At 48.5% G+C, this 11,349-nt stretch overlaps 1 protein-coding gene across 8 annotated transcripts in view; it reads right to left on the reverse strand.

Moving 5' to 3' along the window:
- Window positions 1–1,017: 1,017 nt before the first annotated feature.
- TPX2 (TPX2, microtubule nucleation factor) overlaps window positions 1,018–11,349 on the reverse strand; it is a 14,288-nt gene continuing 3,956 nt past the window's right edge. For 2 of the 8 annotated variants that reach the window (XM_026862416.1, XM_026862415.1), the window contains exons 2-17: window positions 9,321–9,473; window positions 8,954–9,076; window positions 8,637–8,754; window positions 7,954–8,085; window positions 7,167–7,289; window positions 6,622–6,755; window positions 6,203–6,360; window positions 5,852–6,023; window positions 5,570–5,708; window positions 4,817–5,033; window positions 4,501–4,599; window positions 3,623–3,799; window positions 3,336–3,482; window positions 2,670–2,781; window positions 1,843–2,030; window positions 1,018–1,432 (exon numbers count right to left, since the gene is read on the reverse strand). In XM_026862416.1, coding sequence (XP_026718217.1) covers window positions 1,322–1,432; window positions 1,843–2,030; window positions 2,670–2,781; window positions 3,336–3,482; window positions 3,623–3,799; window positions 4,501–4,599; window positions 4,817–5,033; window positions 5,570–5,708; window positions 5,852–6,023; window positions 6,203–6,360; window positions 6,622–6,755; window positions 7,167–7,289; window positions 7,954–8,085; window positions 8,637–8,754; window positions 8,954–9,076; window positions 9,321–9,423 — 2,253 coding nt within the window. In that variant the 5' untranslated portion in view covers window positions 9,424–9,473 and the 3' untranslated portion in view covers window positions 1,018–1,321. Of the gene's footprint in view, window positions 1,433–1,842; window positions 2,031–2,669; window positions 2,782–2,816; window positions 2,990–3,335; window positions 3,483–3,622; window positions 3,800–4,500; window positions 4,600–4,816; window positions 5,034–5,569; window positions 5,709–5,851; window positions 6,024–6,202; window positions 6,361–6,621; window positions 6,756–7,166; window positions 7,290–7,953; window positions 8,086–8,636; window positions 8,755–8,953; window positions 9,077–9,320; window positions 9,474–9,799; window positions 11,227–11,349 lie in introns of those variants that run through there. The other 6 variants (XM_026862418.1, XM_026862420.1, XM_026862417.1 and 3 more) reach the window with 6 other exon arrangements.

Consider the following 11,349-nt stretch of genomic DNA (forward strand, 5'->3'; position numbering starts at 1 on the left):
ACGCATTAATTCCAAGTTTTCCGTTTTCCTGTTGAGAGCAGCCCAGCTGAGCCCAGTTCCCCCAGTGATAAAGGTAAGAAACCCATAAACACGGGAGAGGTGAAGCCTCCATGTCATTGCAGCCAGGAGAAGCCAAGCCAGCCCCAAGAGCTTTTTTCATTTCTAAGCTTGAACTAGAGCACTTGTTTCTCATTCTTTCTGCCAGGGGCCGCACACCAGCCTCTTTGCGGCTCGGGAAACGGCACCGCAGGATCACCTGGGTTAGCAGAAGGTGACAGCGACAGGGCAGCGGGCAGCAGCAGTGCCTGAGCCATCATTTGGGTGTAGCTGTATCCCCGAACCCTTCTGGCCCTCACACGGCCTTTTGGAGTTCTCTTTCTGGTTAAGACAAGTCCAAGGAAAAACCTAAAGCACAGTCTGACAAGGTAAGAAATTGTATCACGGTGCTACGGTAAGAAATCACATGACTCAGTAAATTTTAATCTAAATCCGATCACCTCTTGACAATGCTGGAAGTTCTGTCCTCCAGCACATTCGAGCCCGTGCTCTATATTTAGTTCTGCTGGCGGCACTAGGCTGGCTCGGAGACGAGGCGTCTCCAGCCAAGAGGACGGCGCTGGCAGGAGCCGGGGAGGCAGCTCGCAGCAAGTCGTTTGCCAGTTAAGTGGTTCCTCAAATAGAATGACTTCAGCTACAAACCAGCAGAAGGTTTAACGCTCTAATATACGCAGGGAGCTGCTTTAAAAAGTGCGGGCAAGGTGCGTATTAGCGCTCCTCTAAACATCAACAAGAAATGTCAGACCTGCAATATGCTGACTTGCAGAAGCCTCACGTTACTTCACACAACTCAAGCTTGATCCAGACTAAAAGCCTAAAAAACAGCCCCTGAAAACCAGCTCTCAGAGGTACGAAGGCAGCTCTCCCCAACGCTCACCCCTGTACGTTCACAGAGGGCCCTTCACCAACAACTCTTCTGCAAAAGAATTCAGCCCACCAGCAAGAGACAGCAATCAGCTTAGGAATTTTTATTGAGTTCAGGTACACAATGTTTGTAAACAATATCACAGCCTGGTTTAAGTCTTTAGAGAAGAAGATATCTAGATGGGAAGCAAGGCCATGGAGGCTGTACAGCACCGCCTGGACATGGCGCCCCAGCCACCCGCCTCTGGTAGAGTTAAACTACTCAATGTAACAATAATGGGACCAAGTGTAGGAGTTGAGGCTGAGCAGTCACTTAAAAACACAAACCTGTTTCCTCTCTGCCTACAAGGAGAGCAGAGAGGGATTGGATCTCCCCCTCCTACTATCACGTGGATGCGTTTCAGCACCGGAATCTATCCGAGAAGTTGGGAGACTTGGGCATGGTCAGCGGCTGATCGCTGGGCTTCACTTCTACGTTGCGGTATTTGCGTATTGGGTTTGCCTTGTGAACCTGTTAAAAAAAAAATAAAAAATCGAGGACAAAATGAAGCAAAATATTCGCAGTTATAATCAAGCTGAAAATTGCAGGCGAGCCGTTGGTGGGATGAAGGCAGGTGTCCGTGACACACCACTGAGCGAGCCACCAGGAACATGCATGGCACACCTTGGGGCTGTGGCTGTCCCAAAGACCGTTGTGCAGCTCCCAAAAGCAGCCGACTCTGGGATTTGTTTGGTTTGGTTTTTTGGTTGGTTTTGGGTTTTTTTTAAGACCAGTTGTACAGTTAATGAGGAGACAGTTTGCAACAGGAAGACTTGGAAAGACAGTCTTAATGCAGCTCAACATTGACATTAGCTCGCTCAGGATATTCACACATCTCCTTGGGTTACCTTACGGCCCCTGTTCAGAAATAGCTCACTTACCATTTCTTGTCTGAGCTTCGCAATTTTTTGCTTTTCATACTCCTCTAGTCGCCGTCTGAGGTGCTCCTGACACTTCTCCTTTAGAACTTCCATATTCGCCAATCGTCTTTCAAACTTTCGCCGCTCTTTAGCTCTTTTTTCTGTCGCCAGCTCAAAGCTTTCAGGAACTACAGAACCAGAAAGGCTCTCTAAGTTTAGAAATAGAGGAGAGAACATTGGGGCAAAGACGGCCAGGTAAAGCAGAGCAGCACTAGTGTCAAAGGGAAGCCTCACTCAGGAGCGCTTCACCTTGCGAGAATGGCGAGTAGATACCTCCAGGCTTCGGGAAAAGAGAAAACCTCGCGCCCAAACACGAGCGTTTAACAGACGTTACCCCGACACTGGCGTTCTCACAGGAGGGAGCAAGCACACAATTGTTAGTACAAGCAGGTTTTTGGCTGGTTCTGTACCCTCCGCAGCTTAGTCTACCCTAAGCTGTAGATGCCTTCAACTCATTAGAAACGGGAGGAAGAGTCTGACAGCTGCTGCAGAAATGCCAGCTGCCCCCCCAGGGAGCTCCCTGTGTGCTGTTCACCTTATCCCGTGCTGGCACACATCAATCATCCCCCAATTGTGGCACGGCTGTTAAATACAGCTGCCCTGGCAGCTCGGGGCAGGGGGGCAGCCGAGAGGAAACTCCCCCGCTCCTCGGGGACACAAGCTGTTAGGGAATTAGTTGATTAAGTGCAAGGCACTATTGGCTGTGCTGATGAAGGAGAGGCAACAGCCAGTCTAAACATCATTTAATTGCATCAGTTCAGAGTTATTAGCAAGTACTAGTACTCTACCTGATAACAGCTTATTTTCCTTTTTAGGCACAAAAGGCTCCTGGTAGACGACTGTGTTGGGACGCGCTTTAAAACACGCTGCCTCTTTCTGTCTTTTCAAGTCTTCTTGAAGCTGCGGGAGAAGGGAGCCCATCGAGTGCCAGGCATAACAAAGACCACCTCCCTCCCCCCAGACCTCAGCACTCCCAGCACTGGAAGAGCCAGGTTGTCTTGGATCAAATCATTTGCACAGACAACCATATGGAGGCCAAAGAGTTGTGTCACTTGTTGCCTGCCAGTTTCTTTTGCCAAAAATAGCCTGAGAAAGTTTCATGTGTCCCCTGCAGACTTCACATGAGAAAAGCAGTTTAGAATTGATATGGCAATGAATCCCCAAGCAGAGAGGGTCAAAGGGATCCAACCGCACAGAGCTGCTACTTCGAAAATACCCCACAGCTGGTCACGCGTTGTGGTAAATCCCATCACTTGCCAAAAAGGGGGAAAAAAAACACCCAACCAATCCACCAACCCTTAACCCATAGCACAGCTCTCATGCCAAGGACGAGCTAATTCGTCGCTCAAACTCCGATCCCGATTCAACTCAAGCAGGACACTTTCCGACAGAGTCACTCACAACGCCACCAGCCGCTTTCAGACTGGTCACAGCCGTTACCGTCCTCATCCTACCTGCTGTTTCCAGCTCTGGAGCTTGGCAGCTCCCCGTTCATCAACCTGCAGATTGAATGGTTCAGGCTGAGTTGGGTTTTTCACCTTCTTTTCTGGCAGGTTAACGCAGTCAAAGTAAGGCAGAGGTAGCGCTTTGAACTTCGGCACCTGAGGGAAACAATTTGAAATATTCATCACCCTTTCCTCAAAGGCATGAAGCTTTGGGACTAATAGCCAACAGCAAGAGGCAAGTCCTGCCACACCCTTTTTGCTTAATGAGTGGAATCCAAGGCAGCTTTTCTTCTTACCTCCTCCTTCTGCAATTCCTCTATTTTTTTCTCTTTTTGCATTTGCCGCTCTTTGTCACGGGCATCAAAAGAGAAAGGGCAAACTTCCACATGCCTCTGCTCCGGCATTTTAGGTTTGAAGGGCACTCCGTAATGTGGCATAGGGTTCGCTTTGATCACAGGAACCACCTCTTTTTCCTAAAGGGATATTAGTGTTAGGATCTGACACAGCACCAGATTTTTGTAGAAAGACTCCAAGTCCTGCCAAGCAAAGCCAACGAACACTAGAGTTCCTTTAATAAATACTAGAGTTCCTTCAAGAAGGCTCACAACAGCATCAAGCAAACGCTCTGGACACTGAAGAAATTAGTTAATCCAAAAAGAACCAATTTACAGGCATCCCGAGCCCCAGGGAAGTCCTTCCTCCTCCCAAAGCGCTCTCAGTTCTTGTACTCATTCAAATTAGACTGTAATTTTTTAAAATCCCCTTCACAAGAGGGAAAGGAGGAAGGACACGATGAATTCTAAAATCCTGCTCCCCACCTCCAGGGATCTAGTGACTGCAGGGAGGTGAAAGGTCGGTTGCAATATTTACCCTTCCCAAGAACAGAATGGGGAAGGGCAATGTCCTTTAGAAATCTTCAGTTTACTGTCCTCACTCATAGCGGCGACACCTCAAACCTCAGTCAGTGCCCCCGTGTTCAAATGGAGTTATTTCATTTTGTACAAGAATTCATTTATGTAAAATAAGCAGCAGCAAGTGGATCGCTAGAAGGGACGGCACAGAGGAAGAGGAGCACTGGAGGAAGGGACAGACCGAAGCAGACCGTCACACCCTGCTGGCAGAGGCGCAGCCGCCTGGCCCAGCCGCCTCGAACACAGCCCCTCGCAGCAGTTACCTTTTCCTCATCTCTGCCAGACGTTCGGGTTCTGCTTTTTAAGGTGAAGACTGGAGACTTGGGGACTGTAACAGGAAGCACCTTCTTCTCCGGAACGCCCTGTTCAGAAGAGCCAGAAAGGAGTTACCCAAGGCTAATGCCAAGAGGGGGCTACAGAGAAACAACCCGACCTAGCACAGTGCGTACCCACTGCAGTGCTTCCCTGGTGACAGAGTGTTTACTGATGATTACATACACAATACAGCACAGCTACAGACATTTCGAAGCTGTCACCTCAGTCCTAATCCCCAGGTCTGGGTATTTCTAAACTTCTTACCACAACATCCTCCAGGATTTTTGTCGGACACGGCCTGGAATGGAATTCAAAGTGCTCTTCCTCCTGCTGCTTCTTACTCTCGCGCTCCTGAATCCTTTTTTCTACTTCCAACTCAAAGCCAACGGGTTGCGTGAGTTCCTTCACAGGGATTTTCTTGGGCAGGAGGGGTCCACCCTCAAAGATTTTGCGATCAAGTTCTCGTGCTTTGAACTTGTACCTACACAGGAAGGACAGAGATAGTCACCGATATACCGCACCTGACAAGATGCAGCTTCTGGCAAATGGTTTCTCTCTCAGCAGAAGTCAGGTACAGAGCCGCTTGTGCCACACGCGCACACGTCACATCGTGTGCGGCTCTAGTTAGCAATTCCCCCTCTGCTTTTGAAACAGCAAGACGTGAGAGAAAAACCTTATGGATGGCTCCTTGGAAATCCAAAGCTTTGTCTCCAGGCGAGTTGTGAAGTGTTGGCAGGCTGTACTGCTCTGCTGGGTTTGCTTTACTGATCATAAGCTGTGCTCAACCCAAGATCAGCTCTCCTAAGCACGCTTTCTTCAAAATTAACCGACTGCTTTGCACATCCTTGTGATCAGAGCCGGAAGATTACGCACAAGCTAAAATAATCTCAATGTTTTCATGCTACTCAGGCTTTTACACAAAAAGGGTATTCCTGACAAGTGATAGTTTGGTAACTGATGGGTATTTCCAGTGTGGTACAACTCCCCCTGGGAGGACTAGAGTAAACCTTTACTTACTGTTGAATTTTCTCAATTTCCTCTGCTTCTAACTCAGCTGTAGTTTTGCAGGTGGTAGGTCTGAAGCGCTGCTTTGTTAGCAGCACTGGTGTTTTAGGGTTTGTAAGCCGAGCCTTCACCAACTTTCCTGGAACTGGGCCTATAAAAGTCACAGAGACCAGCAGTTAAGGGCAAGGCCTGCAGACACAGACCCTTTGCTCACTAGAGCAGTCACAGCGTCGTTCTTGCTCTCCCACCATCTCCTGGACAGTCTCCTGGCTGGACAGAGCCAGCACTGCTCACCTTCCTCCGATTTCCTGCTCCTCAAATGGTAACGAGAGGGTGTGCGTTTTTGGAATGCTTCTACCTGCTCAGCAAGGGACACATAATCCGATGTGGTTTCTTCGAGTTTTCTTTTGTTTCCCTGGGACAGATTGAAGGGTTTGGGGACAGTGGGTCCCTTCGGCAGGCGCACCTGGAGACAAAACACTCCCGTTATTGTGGCCGCTTAACACAGGACGCTGCGATGACATTTCCTTCCCCCACTGATTCACAGCATCAGTCTCTTCCCCTTACTGAAAAGGTGCTAACGCTGAACATTAGACCCAAGTCCTAACTCAGTCAGCTGAGTGCTGGCAATATTCAGGTTCTCACCGGAGAAGGAGGATGCTTCCTCAGTACTGCTGCAAAATCCACTTCCTTGTACTCATTCCCAGACTGGCTTTCTGCATGTTGTTTAATTCTATCCTCTGTGCAGAAGTGGAAGTCAACTGGCTTTGTTACCTGACCAGTAGTTCTCTTCATGGGTTGTCCTACAGAAAAAGAGCATGTAAGGTCCGGAAGCCTTTTGGGGTGGGGGAGATGGCAGAGGAGGCATTTACTTTCTAATAACTTGAACAGTTTTTGGAGCACTCATCTATAACCTTTCAACACGTAACAAAAACCAAACCCATTTCCAGGCAGTTTAGGGGCCAATCAACATTAAAAGCCACCTAATCCCAATCACAAAGTCTGGAATGTTTGTTTTAAAGGTACTTGTACAGCTCTGTGCAGCACTCTCCAGCCGAGCCCACCTGCACCAGCAATAGCTGCTTTCAGAGACTCCTCGTTCTTCCTCCGCAGCTCCATGACCTCCCGCTGCAACTGCTGCATCTTTTCCAGCTCTTGCTCCTCTGTACTCTTCAGCTTGCTGGAAAGATTGGTCCTCCTGCAGAAGGATGTTAAAGACTGAGATACGCCTTCCCGCTTCGGTGGCTCACAGCGTGACGTTAGTGCAAAGGAACTCGCTTATCTCCGACTTCACTGCAGAAGCATCTTTCACTACAAAAGTGTCCTCTTTAGAAAAGATCTGTTGGGATTTTATTTGCTCAGGAAAGCTTGCAGGTAACTGCTATCCTGCACACCCATTTGCTGCATGCGTTCTTCACCCATTAGAAAAACCACCTTTTTCCTCAAATTAAAAGCACAAGTTCCTAATATTCTAATATTGTTGTCCTGATCCGGTGTTTGCTAAACATGATGCCGCCACACGTTAAGTAGAATTTGAGAACACTCTAGCCAGGGCTGCCACCTAAATCAACCGTGATTAGCAAAGACAAGTCACAAGCAAGCTACCTACTTTAACATTGTTGGCGTGGAGGGCATGGTCAGCTTGCTTTTCCCTCTCGCTGGGGAGAAGTTGGGATTCTGGAGGGGCTCACTCTTCGTGGCTACTTCTGTCGGCTTCTCTCTGTTGCCAGAACTAAGGTAAGGAGCTGTTAGAGCGAACCACTCCAATGAACTGTGCTCTAAATGACAGATCACCTGCAGCTCTCACCACCGTGCATAACCCCAACACCTGGTGAGTTTAAGCTATGCCAGACCGGCCTTACCTCACCACGGGCCCAGGCACAGACCGTCTAGCTTTCCCCGGTACCCTACAGCTGCAGAAGGGAAGATGAATTACAGAGTTTTTGGAACTCAGGCTTTTCCTGAGGAGGTAGGTGTGCTGTAGTTCATCGAGGTACAGAAGTGTTCAATTTCCTGCCCTCAAGCTTATCACCATATGATATCTTAGTGGTTAAGCTAATTTGAGAAATATTTTAGCTGCAACTCTTTCATAGCTTACAACTGCCTGATGACTTCCTGGTGGAGGAGTTAAGCCAAATTTAAAGCTAGGTGACAGACACGGAGTACGGAGTAAGAAGCTTAAGAAACCCAAGCTTATTTCACTCACATCCCACCTCCAAGCAGAGCATTTCCTTCGGGACCTACAGCCACTTCTTGTACGTGAAACCAGCATCAGGAATCGGGTCACCTCCCCCTAACCTTCCTGTGGCAACCCTCTCAGCCAGGTGGAAATTCTTGCCAAAGAAACAGTTGCATCCCCCTTCCCAGCCCCAAACAGAAGGATTTTGATGACGTACATTCTCATTTTTTTCAGGGGTGGAACCTCTTCCTTGTTAACCAAGGCATTAGAATTTCTCTCTGCCTTGATTCTAGCTGGCTGTTTGCGTTGCTGGGTTTTTCTCTGCATTGTAGCCTGTCTCCTGCCCATCCTAGAGCAGAACAGAAAGGGCAAGTTAGCTTTCCCAAGGCTGAGAAGACACACGATCCAGGTAACACTTTTTAGGTCAGGGCATCGCCTCACTCCAGCATGCTCCCTATGTGAGCTGTGTGTTTAACACAACGATCCAAATACAGCATGAATTATTTAAGTTTAACCATCTGGAAACCGAATCTTCTTCGGCATATGTGAGCATACAGAGCCCCTCGCATTCACATCAAGAATGAGTTCTGCCCAACTCAGGCAGATATAAACAAAGAAACTTTATAAGGCACTTCAGTTTCAGATAGCTTCACATGCCAGAAGCTCCTAGTGCTACCGAAGTCTCATTTGACAAGTATGTGAGACACTGCACTACATTTCCACCCCTAGAGGTCATCCCTCCGGCTTCGCAAGCAGATCAGCTGTCCCCACACACCGTGCTGGAGAACTTCACACCCACAGGATGGCCCAAGAACAGCCAGAACCGCAGATCCTGAGAGCAAGGACCTGCTTAGTTACACCGTCCCCAATCTCCATGCAAAAGGAACACAAGTATTTCACCTCTGAGAAGCCTCTGCAGGAGCAGCTGCTCTCCAGGTCGTCAGGGATCCAACAATATTCTGAGGAACTGCACTGGCTTGCAGTTCTGCTCCACCATCCTTTTCACCATGGCTTTCACCTGAGAACAGTGACACAGGTCAAGTCACATACATACAAATATACACAGGCACAGGAGAGTGCTGAAGTGAAACCACGCGAGACCTCGCTGGACAACAAAACGTGAAGATGGCCCCACAAAGGCCAGACAGAGGCCTTTTTGTTTTGCCAGTGAAAAGCAGGTAAAATGTATTCTCTCCCCGCATACCATGGCAACTTACTCGTTATTTCTTCTGACGTGACAGAAGACAGAATAATATCAGGCTTTGAAAAAGTGGGGCTGTTCTGCGAGACCTTTGCCAGATTTTCGGCAGGAGGGACATTCTCCAGATTGGCTTTTTGGTCTGTGAGGAAAGAAAGGCTTTCACTAGACACACCACATTAGGAATTTTTTAACCATCCCTCAGAATCCCATCACGATGCTAACAAATTAACCCGTGAATTCACAGATGACAAATCAAAGTTTAAATACAAACCTAAAAAAAACCCCCACACGATGAATGACACAACACGACCAGGCCCAAAACCAGCATCACACCAAGCCCTCAGCCAAAGAGAAAACAAACCAGGGAGTCGGCCGCAGCTTACCAAACCAGGAGTCTGCATTGGGCCCGTCGTCATCGTTCAGAGTCGCAAAGTCGATGCAAGGGTTTGGGACGTCGAAGGAATAGCGAGATTCTGGGTGAGACATCTTCACCGCCACGCTGTCCCCACGAGCCCTCCGCTTGTGCCGCTGCAGTCCTTTAGACAACAAGCGTTGGTCACCTCTTGTACCAAACCCCAGCTAAATCATTCTCCACCTCTCTTTCCCCACACGGTTTCTAGAGACAGGTGCCGGGACAGCCTTTGGTATGTTTTCCTGTCATAAAACTAAGGAGATTTTTCCCACTGTTGACATTTGCGGGTTCAAAACTACCAAAAAGATCGAGTTTTGAAGGTTTTCTTTGTACTTGTAGGTGCTAGTATTATTATTTTTTTTTTTTTTAAAGGAAGTACAAAGCTTTTCCAGAGAAAAAAAGGATTTGCCCTTTCCTCCCTCACCACGCACAGCAAGGCAGAGGTCTTACCCTCACCAGGGCACAGGTTTATGAAGCAAGAGCCTGATGAGGTTGACTCCAGAGCACTCTTCCTCCCTCTGAAGGGCTACAAACAAGAGCAAATGACTCAAACGTGCTCTTCTATAGAGTAAATTGATTTTTCAAAGCAGGAGAAGAGATCCACAGAGTGTTGTTACTGGCCAAAAGCAAGAAGGGCAGCATAGGGCCCTTGCTGCATTCCACGGCGCTACCCCGAGGCTGGCCAGGCTATAAACAAACCAAGGAGTGTGACCACGTCAAGAACAGTCCCTGCACTTAATTAGTGGAGCACTGACAGCAGGAGGAGTCCCTGTGTCAACAGGTGATATTAAACTCAACCCAAAAGGAATAAAGCCAGCAACAAAGTTATAAACCCTTAAATCATAACAAAACCTTTTCGCAAAGGTGTCTTCATGCTTTCATGCTGCCTCGCACAGCTGCAAGGCAAAGCCCATGAGGATGTGTTACGAAACGCTCCCGAAGGAAATCACCTGAACTTTGCTTTTATGAGGCCAATCAACTCTAAAGCAGCATATCCTTAATCTACAAAGTCTCAGATCTAAACCATCTGTCTGGGCAGACCACACATCGTTCAACCCAGGAGTACACTTCGTAAATAAGAAAATGTTCAAGAGCAAATCAGCAGTCCTCTCACCGACGGCTGCACCGAGAAGCTCTCGGCTCCCCGGCACAGAATTGCAAGAGTTCAGGGGAAGAATGTCAGTAAAAGCATCGGCAACACGACTGGGAAGAAGTCAGGGTAGGACCCAAAGAAGGCAAACAGAAGAATCAGAGCCAAAACCAACTGTAACCAAGCTCAAGACACAGTGGGAATCGAATGCTTTCCTACCGCCCTTAATCAAGATAGAGTTTCTGTCAACACTACCCACTTTTTTAAAAATCAAATGCGTCATCTGCATTCTCCCCTCACCCCCCCCAGTCGGTCCAGAGAGTTGGAGCTTTGGGCATCGTGTTTCATAGCTACTTGTGTCCACTGCTGCACTTTCCAGCTTTTTACTGTGTAAAGTCCATATTCTTTCATGGCGTCAGCACCCTCGTCACCGCCGAGCCCTTCTCTCTCCACCCCAGACAGCAGCAAACACTCAGGAAAAGAAAGGGAGTACATCAATGCTACAATTTCACACTCCAAATTCCTTCAAAGAGCCAGCGGGGAGGTAAAAGTTATCGTGACTGAGTTCCAGAGGGTCTGTTTCAGTCAGATGAACTCACGGCATCCGCCTTTCAAACCCCTCCATATGCTCCAAGTCCCGCGCAGAGCAGGATTTATTGGGAAGCGGCAGTTCACCGAGAGGCATCTCGCTCCTCCGCCCCTCGGCTCAGCCTGGGGCTGAGCTCCGCTCGGCACACTGTGGTGATTTACGGCTCCGATATGCCCGCTGCAACGCTGCTGCAGTCCAGCCAGCCCCAGCCTGCTGCCCGCTCCCGCGAGGCGTTCCAAAACGCCCAGTCATGATTTTGATGGCAGAACCACTATTATCTCAATCTTTTTTTTAAAGTCGGGGGGGGGGGGGGGGGGGAAA

This window comes from Athene cunicularia (genome assembly GCF_003259725.1).
Source record: "Athene cunicularia isolate RWA chromosome 20 unlocalized genomic scaffold, athCun1 chr20_part2, whole genome shotgun sequence".
NCBI classification, from domain to species: domain Eukaryota; kingdom Metazoa; phylum Chordata; class Aves; order Strigiformes; family Strigidae; genus Athene; species Athene cunicularia.